The sequence below is a fragment of the Physcomitrium patens genome, chromosome 9, assembly GCF_059467195.1.
Source record: "Physcomitrium patens ecotype Gransden chromosome 9, ASM5946719v1, whole genome shotgun sequence".
NCBI lineage: Eukaryota > Viridiplantae > Streptophyta > Bryopsida > Funariales > Funariaceae > Physcomitrium > Physcomitrium patens.
The window spans coordinates 13,954,159-13,968,779 of NC_143418.1; the positions used below are offsets into that span (position 1 = coordinate 13,954,159).

Consider the following 14,621-nt stretch of genomic DNA (forward strand, 5'->3'; position numbering starts at 1 on the left):
TTGTGAACACAATTAATAAACAATTGCTACATTGTTAACAAAAATGTTCAAGCAATTCATAAATTACATTCTTTTCTAGAATTTAATGCAACCTAATTCAACTTTCACTCTTTTGTTGCAAGGAGCAAACTTCTCATTAATAATACAACACCTAGACATTGTCATATTCACCAACAAATACAACACAATCACAATTTTATATTGTGTAATTACAATCTGGCCTCTATTTAAAATTTTTAATATTTGAACTATTTAACCATTCCAAACAGTTTAAAAATAATTTATATCAATTTTTTCCTATTACTACACTGATTGAATGGGTTTCTAGTTAACCAATCTGTTGCAAACTAATTCAACTGGTTTGCAACCTGTACCGTTCAAATGGTTGCTACCTCTGCACATGAGAGGCCCAGCGCTGCATGAGCGCAGAATATGTGATTTATCCCTGATAAATTAGTACATCTTGCTACGACGTGGCTCATGTTGTTTGAAGTGTTTCTCGTGTTTTTGTTTCATTTCATAATTGGAACTGGAAGTTGAATTTCAAGGTTGTTTGTTTGTTTGTTTTTCTGTTTTTGCAGGTGCTTTTGTCATTGTTAGGTGAAGGTGCAGACAGAGTGGATAAAAATGTGTGCAGTCAATGAGAAAAGGTTGTGGACTGAGCCAGCTGAGGAAGGTGGCTGAGGGATAAACTTCTACCGATGGTATAATGTGAACATTTGGGATTTTAAAATTCGTCTTCACAGAGATAGATTTGTGGACCTCAAGATTTTGCACTCGTGCCAAAAACGCTGTAGATTAAATCTGCACCATGATAAGGTTACAGAATTGGGAGCACTTGCCTTGTTTCCTTCAGTGAAGTGCGAGGGTTTACTGGTGGAGCTCTTGACAAATCATTGTCTGAATGGCACTATTTCGCTCTCGGCTCATGCGGGAACTTAGATCTTGCAAAGGGACTAAGACTTTGTTACTTGTTATTAGAGAATTAGGGACTTAGACTTTGTTACATTGTTCCTTATCTACAAGCATATTCTCAAATTGCTCTACTATTTTGGACTCAATAATGCCCCATCTTGGTGCCACCAAGGATTGTGCGGAATCGGCATGCTAGAACATACACGTAACATCATTAGAATGTCAATGCGTGCTGGCAGAAAGTCAGGCCGATGTACAGGCTGGAAATTAAATATTGAAATTTATTTCTTAAAACCCTGTGCAGTGGGAGGAAGGCCGAAGGCTGTGTTCGGAGGGGAATGCTTCAAGCTTTGGTGTACTCTTCATGGAGTATGAAGGGTTGAAGCTCTGCCTGTCGCAATATCATTCAATCTGGTTCATGTATTTCTTACATTATGTGTTACTAAGGTTTTTAAATAACTAAAGTTCAAAAATCAAAATTTTATTATTTTTCAGAATTGTGTGTATACATTAATATCTCTTTAATTGGATTCCGAAGTTGAAATCTCGGAACCCCTGTAGTCTGGATTTATTTACATTTATATATATATATATATATATATATAAATATTTGTCAACAAATCTAATCAACAAGATTACTAACAAAGATTTAAAAAAGAATGACGAAGAGTTTGTTTCAGGGAATTCTATCCCTCGCACCTTCGACAATAAATGATGTATTGCAGTTTACCCCACGAGTCAGACCAATAGTACATTCAGTAGTGCATGGGATCTTAATGATACGTTTCTTTTTTCTTTTTGTCTTCTTATTTCAATAGAGAAAAGGGATTGACACGTTCTCGCTGTGGCTGACGAAGAAGGCTTTATCAGCATCTTCAACACTCATCTCGATTTACTAACCCTTGTGACCGGAGATTGCAATATGGTTACGTAATTTTTCGTTACACAGTAGCTTTCATGTCATTGTCTACTTGCATCGACTTGAACCTTAACAACACAGACACGACCCTGCAGAACGATACAAGTTTGTCATGCGAGTTGGTTTGAATCGGGATAGATTGCGTTTTGTGCCCTTACAGAAATGAGTGGGTGGAAAACATGGATGGCACACACGAATGCCAATTTTGATGCCGCTTAGATACAGGTACGCAGTGAAATAGACATACCCATGTCAGCACAGCTCTTATCCTTGTTTCAGTTGTCAGGTGCTCTTGAGTCCCTCGTGTCTATGCGTTACGTAGAGCGGAAATTACATCCATAGCAGTGTGTGTCATTGGGGAGTGGTCTAGGACAAAGCAAGAATGGGTTCTCATGATAATCTCTCTTCTTGGCCGGATCATTGCTAACTGTGGATAGCGGGGCTACTCCACTGCAGGATGATACGCGCATGCTCACATTATCGGGAAACCAGACGATATTTCTCAGTTTCTAAACGAATTCATATTTCTCATTCTCTGTAGGCCATCAGTAGCCTAGAAGAAAATAATCGTGTTAAGGTTAATTAAGTCACACGTACTTTGGATACATATTTTACTTGACAAACGTGGTGTTTTCATTCACCATATTTTGATCATGTAGGGTCTCAATGTAATTGACACAATTACGGGCCATTACAGATTCGTCTCTAGGATGTAAAATCTTTGCAGACCTTGGGAGTAATGAGGGGCCACTCCGGGAGCGTTAAGTCTCCATGTTCTCATCTTCTAGTGCAGGTATTTCATAACTTCCTCTACACTCAAGTTTTTGCGCGGATATGATTATTTGTCAAAAGACATATCGTGTTTTTCGAAGGTGCCAGATGCAATGCTCGAGATATTTGGCTTCAAATGCTAATGATATGTTGATCAGGATTCAGTCTGGAAAATTTGCATTTAAAGTGGCCATTTATAATTTTTCAGCTTCAGATCCTTGATATGTCAAGCACCTCTGTAGAGATAGGGAGCATTATTTGTACATGAGGTCGATACAATGAGTGCTGAGGCCACTTTTTTAACTGCATAGGTTTTCGTATGAGAGTCAAGGCACGGTAGTGTAGCTCAATGGGGCTTGCGGAGTTCAACATTCACCTCTGCAAATAGAAGCATTTCCAGGTGGGTCAGATTTTGATGTATTATTCGTCAATCCAGTTACTGTCATTAGTTACCTCTCCAAGTATGAGCTGACAGAACGCAACTTGCGCGTAGTTCTTGCAAAATTTAGCTAAATGTATGCAGTTGGGCAATTAGCATATGTGCTCATGATGGAGGATAGTGTCAGTGATAAGGAATGGATAGCGATCATCTTGGTAGCCTGTCTCAATACTGCTGTTGCTCGTTGATTATCCAATCCATATTTCAAGCCACTGCTGATCGTAATCATGGTCAATACTTGTGGCTTAGAATCTACATGTATAATGGAGCATTTCCAGAGCGCGGTGACATGTCAAGTTTCTCAGGCCATGTCCTAGGACCCTTCTACGTCAAGGTGTGAGTTCCACCAATGTCATAGCTTTTAGCGTCGGTTGTTGAGTCTGCGGCTACTGATACTGTTAGCCACCTACTCTCCAATGACATGAAAATTTAAGAGCCTCCAGGAATTTGACTTCTGGCACCCTAACCTGTCTCTCCTGTGTCTGAGTTGTTTGCATTCAGGCCTGACGGTTCCCATAATCTTAGTGGCTCTTCAGACAGCAACGTGTACGTATGGCAGGTATGACCTCCGCCTGAGTACAAAAGTTTGATTTTCTGCTAGTTTGGCACTAATGCGGCACTAAAATATTCATCACATGTTTCAAAACACGCTGTATACTCTTTCTCAGGTTGACGTGTTCGTAAAGAAAATACTACTGACCGCATTGTTATTCTATAAGTGGACAATCCCTCTGCAACTCCGGCAGTTTTAGAAGGATCTAGAGGAGAAGGTGCTGCTGTGAATTAGTAACTTATACTTATTTCTTCTACAACACGATACAAATTTATCATGATTTAAACTTCAGTTGCTTTAATCGGCGCCTTATGGTTGCCTGAGAAATACTTTGACTTCTGAGGTGATTAGTATTCTTACCTACTTTTATTTCTTTCAGATGTTCAAGTTATGAAATCGTTACGAGCTCTGATGACTGCATGGTATGTGTTTGGAGCTGTAAGTGTATCAGTTTACAAGCCAAAAATTGCCGCCGCTTATCTGCCATGGTTGCCATCGTATCTCTGTTGAACCAATATTTCCCTCTTGAAATCACTTAAACGTCATCCAAGAGACTCCTGATCCTAAGCAGCTGGAGTCCCCATCAAGCACTCCTACTTCTGTCATTGAGTGGGACCCAAACTCGACTAGTGGAACACCTTCTAAGTTCAAAATATTTGCAAAGCCTTAAGCCCTATTTTTGATGGAAGGCAGCTCCCTTGATGCACTATCCAGGATTACTTTCTTCATATGCAGAGGTGCATCTACTCATGTACAGCATAGACTAGTCAGGAATGGCACTTTTGATGGTGTTGAACATGTATGCCTTGTGCTTCACCAATCCTTTATGCAGGTTATGTATTGATGTTTGATGCCTATTATGAACCCATTTGATAAAAAAAGATTTGGAAATTATAGGCAGTTACTCAAAGCCATCTCAGTAATCTATTTTCTTGTGTATTAAACTATTTCTCAGATCAGGAACTGCAAGTATTGTTTGTTGCCTGATACAGGGAATGCAGTGATTGTCATTCTGGTATACAACAGAATACTTAATTGGGACTATCTCTTCATTTTTTTCACTGGTCCAATATTTAGAGTTTTGTTGGCTGATATACTATTCAATAGCTTAAGACCTTGACATTTCTCCTTCCTGTTTTCTCTTCTGTATTAAAAATTATGGTAAATGACATAAACTTGATGTAATTCTATATGTATACTGTTGACTAACAACTGGTTTGATGTTGGTTGCTATGGACAAAAAATAGATTGAAGGTGCAAATTATCTCAAAACCTTTTGATTAAATGTCTAGATGTAGTGTTTCAACTTTGGAGACTGAGTAATGTGAGTTGAATTTGGAACAAAACAACTGCAGGTTAGCCCAGCATGTTTGGAGTCTTGTCCAATATTGCTACAGTGAATGGTGTACTACATCAATACATGAAATTGACCAGTTGTGTTAGTGCAGATACTAGCTGGTGCAGGGAAATTTGCTGTTCCACCTACTGTCATGTTTTGAGTGCCAGAACTGAGTGCGGGTGAAAACTTCTACTGTATCACTACAGCTTGGAAAGACAAGAGCATAGGGTAATTAAAAGCATCAAAGTTGGTGATATCTGATTACTGTATACATTTGTACATGATTTTATGCAATCTGAAAGAAATTGAGTTTAGTAAGCAAGGCTGAACACAGCTTTGGGTGCAGCTGGAAGGACTGCATGCATGGCCTTGGAGGACAACTCCAGGCCTGTAGGAAGGACAAGCAATGACTACAATTGGGCTCTCAAGGAGACCTACATAGGTATATACAGGGTGCGACCACACTAACAAATTGATGCTGACAACCAAAATTGATTACTACAGCTTCTGTTGACACTTTGCTGTCCAGTACATGCAGTAGGGACACTCATGTACAGATCTCCTATAGTTGACCCTGGAGCCACTTTAATGCAATGAGAAAGGACAAATCCTGTGGAAGATTTAGGATGGGAAAATTTAGCATGAAGCCATGACTACCTCCAAAGGAAATTCATCCTGAAACTGTGTCCACTGGTGCATGACACTCAGTTACCTTAAAAGCTGAGAATATTCCATCCAACCATTCTGATAAAAACTGTAAATAAGTAACCTTGCAAATCTGTTAGTCAAGGATCACCTTATTTGTACAGATATAAGCCATTATTTTAATATGTGAAGAATTTGTGTTGAATTCAACACCTACCTAAATTTTTTCTAATTGAACACTCTTATGCCAACTGAAACCACATAAAAAAATTGAACGTTCAATACTTGTAATTAAGCAAAAATTAAATTATAGATCTGAGGTTTGTAAAACGATACTCAAAAGATATTCAAATATTTAGTGGTCATTTTCTAATGCATTCTGGAAAGTAGAGCCTTTTCTAAGGTAACATTGGGTTTGAGTAAATTCTGAATAAGTGAGTCTCTGTTACCAGGGACCAGGAGAGGCGCTATGCATAGCCCGGGCTTTGATGACTTGAAACGTCCTGAAAAGAGGTGTGCGTAACTTCTGTAAACGCGAAAATGAAGTAACTTAGTCGCTGATGAAAAAAATCCAGAGCCAACTGTTGGTCTCCTCACTCTGACTTCTAACTTTGAAATCCATTAAAGCGAGCAGGAGTTAAGTTTATTGGGGATTGGGTCACTGTGTTTTACAGAACATCGAGTTAGACTTAGTAACACTTGAATATCAAAACGAAGATGCTCAGCATTCGTTGCAAATCAAGTGGCTCGAGACAGATACATCAGTCTCAAGAGCGAAAAACTCCATATTGGTCATATTGGCAATTTCAAAAACATTAAAGTAGTATAACTGAAGCAAGTGATTTGTATAAAACAACGCCACTGGGAAATTTTGAGCAAACTATAGATTTAAACAATTGGACAAGTTTTGTAATCTGGCGGAGCATTTGTGACCGCCGGTATAATATATATTAATACAGATATTTGTACAGGATGAACGACATGTAGCTGTAATTTTGTGGGACAAAGGGACTGGTCCTCAAGAGGGGCTTGACAATGTTCTATCTTACTGCTTCATCCAAGCCGCTTGACAGTGGCGGCTTCTCTGGGCCACGAAAAGGATTTTGAAGATCATGGACAAATTTGAGTCAAAGCCTAGAACAAATGAGAAAAATAGGTCTAGAGCATGGTGTGATAGAAAGTGAGATTGATGCTACATCGATGACATAGAAAGCGTTGAGGAATGACATCCATGTCAGAGATCCCGCCGCAACGAGTGTGCTGCCAAACTTCACAAACATCACAGGCAATCATGCGCTCTCCGTCGTCATCTTTCGTACCACAAGGGCAGTCAACAGTCCAGCTTTCCATACCACCCTCGTAACGCCAGTCGTGGCAAGTGTGGATACCGCTGCCCTCCACACGTACATGAGAACCCGATTCGATAGTTCCAAACAACAGATCTTCGTCGTCGCATACTAGATCAGGAATTGATTCCACGCAGAAACTGTGCATGATGAAGTATGTCTCACGGAATGCCCTCTGCGCCTCGAGTTTGAGATCTCTAACTGTTGCGTGAGGGGGAAGAACGACCAACTCAGGAGGAGGGCTAGGCCTGTTTCGTACAGGATCTTCGTCGTTCAGAACGACTGTACACATCACTCTCAACAACTCATCGTCGTCCATATTCCAGTCGTTGTTAGCCGACTTGCGCGTGAGTTCTCCACGATAATCCTTAATGAACTGTTTCGTGTCTAAAATAATTCTGGTTGCTGTGGGAATCGCCGTCAGCATGTGCTTGATTCCGCTGGTCCTGGCAGGTTTATAATTTTCTAATACATTTTTGTAGATGTAGACTATGTCTTTCAGAACTTCGGTTCTTCCTATTTCACAGGTCGTCTCCGGAGCTTGACATCGAGATTGATCCCTCACAGCTCCTGCAGCTGTAGCTGCATCCTCCAGACTATACTCCAAGACTTTGGTAATTGGGTTCACGGCTCTGCGGACAATGTGGTTGCCTACAATGCGGTTACCCAAGGACTTCAGGACGTAGTCCAGAAGACCTGTGTCGCCAATGTATACTCGTGCTGCATCTCGGACATCTTGCCTCGGCATCCACTTTTTGTCACAGCTTTTGAGAGCCTCCACAATAACTTGTGTAGCTAGGTCCAAACGTTTTAGCGACCATCTAGAAGGCATTTCTGTCGGTGGAGTGCTGCTAACTGTTGGACTTAGGCTTGAGCTTCGTCTGTGATTGTCTTTAAGTCCTTTGGACATACCTTTTGTTTCCGGATGGTCTGGTAATCTCACTTTCAGTTCCATCATGAAACGGATCAAGTCACCCACGGTCTGCAGTGTCTGACCGCTAATACGCTGGTATAGGACGATTATGTTTAACACGTCCTGGTCGACTCCTTCAAAGTGCTGTGCCATAACTCTTAAAGGCATCTCGCGAATAGCTTCGACAGCCTTCACGTACATCTGCTGGGTGATGCCAAAACTCCCATGCCCAAAAACATAACCCCACCTTCCATACCAGGGTTCACCGTAACCAACGGCATGAAGCAGACGAAGCTCCAATGAACACTTCTTCGCTACATCTTCTACACTGATTTTCCTGTATAAGATAACCATTCGACCAAATCTCTTAGTGAAAAAACTTCCTTTGAAACTCCGTGCGAGTAGAGCTACCTTGAATCTTAACGCTGGTTTTCATAAATGGATTCATATGAATGATTTAAAAACTAATACAGGGAATGGGTTGAAGCAGTACTATTGGTCCTTTTAAACACTTGTAAAGGAGAATTACCTGGCTCTCAGCATTGCGCACATTCGATCCCAGAGATCCATTATCTCTCTCCCTGATGCAGAATCAGATCCCTTCTCTCTTCCGTTGATGCGAAGGAGATGACCGAAGCCGTTACAGTGAATAACTCCGTGGAGCAGATGGCTTTGAGAGTATAGGAAACCAGCTGGCACTGCTTCATCACCGCAGGATGGACAACGAAGGTATCCGGATGGTAACGGCTCCTTGCAATTCAAGCATATCTTGGCACTTAGAATCCCATTCGTCCTCTTTGAGCGCTCGGGATTGTCTGAGGCGGGAATAATAAAATGGTAGCGTTTGTTCGATACCGGATGATGACTCCACCCTATATCCAGAATCAAACTGCTAAGTCTCAGACAATGAAGAACGGGATTCCGAGGGAATTGTATAGAGAAAGCAGAGATGGAAGTGCTGTAGAAATCACACTGAATTCTAAGGGATTATTTAAATTAGTCTAGAAAGCATCTAAGATCATTTGTTTGACACCTCATTGACGAGTAAACTTACCAATGCATCGACACTGGTCACAGTAGGGGTGAAGGGAATCCTGAACGTCCTCAACGAAGACCAACAGATTGACGCGACCACTCTGTTTGGAATCGTCCTGAAGAGTCACACACCATCCAGGTAGGCCATCGACGGAAACTTCTGATTCCGCACACTCCTCCAGAAAAGTTCGGACGTTATCTCTGAATGGCCCGTCATAATCCGCAGGGAACCCAGGGTCTGCAAAACTGTGAAAGGAGAAGAGTCTTTCTCCTCGCTTACGCTTCCTGATTGCTCGTTCGCGTGAGATGAACATTCCTGCCAATAGGTGAGCATTTAGATCTGGCAGATACATAGTCACGTTTTAGCTGAGTTACAGCCGTTTAAAGACAAATGCTGCGTTCAAGAGAAGAGCCATTTGTGCCTGAGGTAAGCCCAGGACGTACTTTGAACGGCTACAGGACAAATTGGGAGGAGAGTGTCGATGCACAGAGCAGTAGGAAGCACTTCGAACGAGCGTGTATTATTCTTAAGTGATTCTGCTGTTTCGATTCTTGGGCGACCACTTGAGATCCCGTGCACGCACACCAATTCAGATGGCAGGGACAACATCAAACTTGGATATACTAACAATGTATTTCTGATGACATTGGTCAGGACTTAGCACGGTGTTGTGCGGACAACAAGACGAATCAGATCTCCCGGAAAAGTACGCAGTCAACATCTTCGATAACACGTACAGAAAGCTCCTTATAACATGGCAAATGCAAGCGGAACTGCCTGGAATCCACCCAATGTAAAATTTAACTCATAACCTACTGGACATGCTTACCTAGTTTGAGCCCTGCGGCTCGCATTACCACTTCATGTAGCCAGGAGATAAAACACAGAATGTGCTTCCAAGACGACTTCAGCGTCATGTAAAACGTAATTAGCATTCGAAGAAAACTTTAATCAGAAACTTAAAGCAAATACAATATGATAAATCGCTCTGTTAAGGCTGGTCACTAACGCAGCACCTTGAAATTGGGTCATGCCTCTACGAGATAGTCGATATAGTGACTTTCTAGAGGAGAGCTAAAACTGAACCAACATCAATGGAGTTGCTATGCAGAATTATCCTGAAAATCTGAAGCATGAGACTACGTCAGCTTCTGATTCAAACAATTAACCACACGTCAATTAATGAGGCAACACCAAATTCGACACCACAATTCGAATCGCCTTAACGAGAAAGTCCTGGACCGAATAATCTCTCCCCATTTTTAGACATCCAGATTAGAATTTCCGAAACAGCAAAGCTGATGATTTAAAATACAAACGAAACACGGAAACCGCACTTGCAAGATATCCACCTCCTCGAGATAACGAGAAATTCGTTATACACAGGTAAATCAAGAGAAACATCACTCGGAATCTTGTGCAATTACACCAAGGGCATCAATATGAGAATCACGATAGGACTCCACCGAGATTGCGACGACTCCACATGCTTCTAAAAACCCTGACAAAGTCTTATCAACTCCAAGCCCGAATATGCAGTCCGCATTCACATTCATCAAAACTCTTTCGAATGAGCACAAATGCAGCAACTACCTAACGTCTCTATACCCTCACACACAATACAGCCGGATTGCTCCTCTGACAATCTCTCAATGGTAACCAAGAACCATTCCCCGAAGCTCACCAGACACAGAAAATCCACTTCCAAGACAGGGAAGAGTTTCCATTGAGCACCCCCTTCCAACATCAAATGTGACAACCACAATTATGAGCAAACTCAACCACGCGCCACTCAGCGGCAGCATGATTGACAACGTCGATCAGAACCACGAAGTCCCCGACCATAATTCAATGACTCTACCAATTGTGCAAGGATGCGGCGCTACCTCCTGGTCAGTGGAACCGCAGGCGACGACGTCGGCGGAGCTCGATCACAACCTGCAGGAGGAAGAGGAGCTGCGGTGAAGGCCGGGGAGGAAAAGCCTGAAACGATTCTTGCACGACGTCGCGCAAGGATGCCTGGAGAGATCGCCGATCCGAATCGAAAATAGTTGCGGAATGAATGAAAGCAACGAGACGTGACAAATAATAATATTATTCGAAATAATCATAATCATAATCATAATATATTGAAGGAGAATATTAGGAGCGCGGCGGCGGCGGCGGATTGTTGATGCCTGTTTGTTGAGCCCGCTGATCATTAGCTTCGGGAGAGTTCCAGCTCCGCGGAGGTCACCAAAGCGAGGGGGGCGGTGCCGGGGCAGAGCGGCAGGAGGAAGAAGAAGCACCCATAACCACGGCCAGGGAGGAAGGGCGGTACACCAGAGAGAGCCTGGTGGAGCGAACGTGCAGGGGATCGGTACTTGGCAAACTGGTATGGCCGGGCTGTACTTTCAGTACTGCCCCTCCCTCCCTCCCTCCCTGCGTCATCCATCCATGACCACCAACTCTCATCCACATATCATGATACATCCACAATTTTCATCCAAAGTACCAACGAGGAATTTCATTCATCTACAATCTCCTCTTTTCATCCATGAGCACACACGTGGTCATGCCCCATAACCGCCCTTAATGGGTCCCGCCCTCTCCGATGCTTAATTCAGCGGGGAATCCTAGTGGACCCATGACCATGCCTCATTTTGAACCTTGGTCTCCTCTTTGCTGTCCACCTGATCCCTTCCCTGCTGAAACCCGGCACCGTTACACTATCACATCCGGGTGACTCACTTGCAAACGGGTATTATTCTTGACTACATTTATCTAATGAACATTCACCCATTTTGTGCAGTGACCTGTTTTTGTTTTACTTCAGAATTTGTTTAAAATCAGAATTATGCTGGGAGCTGATTTGTATCCATATGAATGAAATATCAAAATATTAACTAAATCAGCTCTGGATTTCTAATTTTAACTGCTTATCATCTTCATAACCCTTATTTTGTGAATTGACTAGCACACAATTGCAAGGTTAATGTTTTACCTCATCAGGAAGGTTTGTAAATTGAAATAAAGCTCTAAATAAGCTCTAAATAAGACAGCATATGATGGCATCAAATCAAATTTAAAATACAGTATATGATTTTACCATATATTAATCATGTTTTGAAATGAATTTCAATTAAAGTAATATTATGAGATTGAGTTATTTTATTTTCCTTTATTATCATTTTTTAAAAATTAGAGATTAATTTTCTGAAAAGTATTATTTTCAAGGTTAGTCTCAAATTTTTAGTATGTACTGTACGCATATTTTTGAGACAATGTTTTATTATTATTTAAACAGTTTAAATTTGGAGTCTTCGTTGATTATGGTGTTTAAATGATTGGTATAAAACTTTAAAAATTAAAAAAAAAAAGTTTTCTATTAAGAAGAAATCTACAAACTTTTTTAGAGCAACGAATTTACCTTCTATAGAAATCCATTTTCATTTTTTCATACTCCGATCAAATGGAATTGGGACTACAATATCAAAACTTAATTCATTCACCATAGAACTATTTTTGAAATAAAATCTTAAGACATTCATATTTAAAAAAATTTAATGAAAACTTTTTTGTAAAATAATAAATACATGTAAATGAATATTTTTTTAGTTTACAATAAAAGTAATAATAAATTACCTTGAAATGATAAAATATTATAAGTTTATTTTTCTCTTCAAACAAAAAAATATTTGTATGCCATCATAAATTTAGTTTTAAAAAACCCAAATACACTTTCTTAGTAATTATGTGAATAAGAATTAGTATATCACAAGAATAAAAAATCATATTTATTAAGTTCACAGTTTTTATTTAATAATACACTTTGAAAATATTTAAAGAATACAATAAAAAATTGAACTTGGATCAGTGCAATTCAATTGGATATTTTCATTTTTATTTTATTTTTGATTCCCTTATCATTTTCATTTTTTTAGGTAGGATGGCATCAAGGTTTACTATACCCTCACTTGGTAAGACTTCATGTGATTCCATTACTGTAATGGCAATTTTTTAAATTCATCATTAAGGAGAAAAAAAAAGAAAAAAAAAAGAAAAAAAAAAAGAAAAAAGTTTTGTTGTGTTTTATTTCAAAATGATTAATGTGTTCAAATAATTCTGAAATAATATGTTGAAAAATTAATTATTTCTATGAAACTCTAGTTTCTTCACATAAGGGGGTCAAAGTCTACTCAAAATCTTTGTCATGTCCCAAGTTATAACATGGCATGTGCCCATATATACACCAACCCATACGTTCTAATTTCATGGGCTTCTATAAGAATTCTATTGCGTATAAAATTTTATACAAATCCCAAAACATTACAACCATTAATAATGTTTTGTAAATAAACATGTTGAAAGAGCATTATTTATTATTGAAAATATCATGTGTAGTAACAAAAAGGAAGGCATTTTAATGATACAAGTTTAATGCTGCAAAAACACATGTGAATTTAATACTATATACATCAGGATAGAAGCTAATCACTTGTTGCCTTGTAGTACTTTTTTGGTTGTGGGTTTTTGACTCCAAAATATCAGTATTTGATAAGATGGATGATTTTTAAGCAAAAGCACTATATCACTGACTTGTACTTGATTTGTAGACATTTGTCTGGTTATATCATCAGTTAGAGTCTAATTTTCAACAATAATCTTCTTCTTCTTCTTCTTCTTCTATCTCTCCTTCTTACTCCCATATATAAATATATGTATATATATATATATATATATATATATTAATGTATGCACATATATATACATCTTCACTTTCAGAACTAATTTGGTCACTAATTACATATCATTTATGTTTTTGAGTGATTGAATTTTAAAGGGATACTACAGTGTAGTTGCAAAATAATCCAAAAGTTCTTTTTTCTTTTTTCTTTTTTCTTCAAATGTTTGAAAAATTATACTAATAAACTACATGATGTTGTAGAGCTCAAACATGATAAATTTAAAATTCACTCAACCTCTGAGCTGTTCAAACCTCACTGGACATGATTTGGAGAGTTTCAGTTACTTAACCACCCTGCCCCACTTTCATCATTAGAATCAGTGCATTACTTCGGTTCACAATTAGGGTTATTTGGATACATACTTTTTCATTAGCTTTAATTCTGCCTCCTTTTTCATACACACACAAACACACACACACACACACATATATATATATATATATATATAAAAATAAAGTTTGTGGATTCTGAAATAAGTACACATAGGAAAACATCTCAATTTTATTTTACACGCTTATTTTTCTATTTTATTTTTCTAATTTATGACGGACGCAGATGTCATATTCATAAGATGCAATTGTGATACAACACTTGTAACTCTATTAACCATGTGACTTTAGGCTTAATTGGGGTCCTATTTATTTTAAACAGAACAAGGAACGAATGACATGGATGCATATCCGGCGGTTGATGGATGGATAGATGGATGGATGAAAGAGTTGAGAAAGGTACGGATGCCGTGGCAAAAGCCACTGCCACGTGTGCAGGGACAGGAGTGGCGGCAATGATGGGGAAGGGTGGGCGTGGCCGAGGGGGAGGCATCCATCATGACAACCTGTGGATGAATAGGTGTATGGATGTATGATAAAAGGGGGGAAGATGAAGAAGAAGTAGAAGGGACGAGGAAAGTATCCTCTTGTCCGTGCGTTGTTATCCTCTCTCTACATCGCTCTGTGTATATCTGTGTCTCTCTCTGTATCTCTGTATCTGTCTCTGTGTGTGTGTGCACCCGAATCGA

The 14,621-nt window shown here is 39.6% G+C and overlaps 1 protein-coding gene and 1 long non-coding RNA gene across 7 annotated transcripts; one reads left to right on the forward strand and one right to left on the reverse strand.

Moving 5' to 3' along the window:
• The first annotated feature begins 1,670 nt into the window (after nt 1–1,670).
• On the forward strand, nt 1,671–5,823 carry LOC112287025 (uncharacterized). Of its 4 annotated transcripts, XR_012218225.2 has the most exons (7): nt 1,671–2,059; nt 2,291–2,339; nt 2,532–2,627; nt 2,917–3,005; nt 3,294–3,378; nt 3,546–3,603; nt 3,977–5,823. It is a non-coding gene; the product is annotated as an uncharacterized LOC112287025 (long non-coding RNA). The 4 variants fall into 4 exon arrangements; XR_002971185.3 differs by having other exon boundaries at nt 2,291–2,627; XR_012218227.2 differs by lacking the exon at nt 2,291–2,339.
• Nucleotides 5,824–6,486: 663 nt separating this feature from the next.
• On the reverse strand, nt 6,487–11,096 carry LOC112286511 (PHD finger protein PERSISTENT TAPETAL CELL 1). 3 transcript variants are annotated; one of them, XM_024528446.3, is made up of 5 exons: nt 10,763–11,096; nt 9,320–9,653; nt 8,895–9,191; nt 8,370–8,712; nt 6,487–8,177 (listed from the first exon to the last, which is right to left on the reverse strand). In XM_024528446.3, the coding sequence occupies exons 2-5, from the start codon at nt 9,483–9,485 to the stop codon at nt 6,740–6,742; spliced, it is 2,244 nt and encodes a 747-aa protein (XP_024384214.1). In that variant the 5' UTR covers nt 9,486–9,653; nt 10,763–11,096; the 3' UTR covers nt 6,487–6,739. The 3 variants fall into 3 exon arrangements, with proteins under 3 accessions (XP_024384214.1, XP_024384215.1, XP_073392253.1); XM_024528447.3 differs by lacking the exon at nt 9,320–9,653; XM_073536152.2 differs by lacking the exon at nt 10,763–11,096 and having other exon boundaries at nt 9,320–10,755.
• Between the last annotated feature and the right edge of the window lie 3,525 nt (nt 11,097–14,621).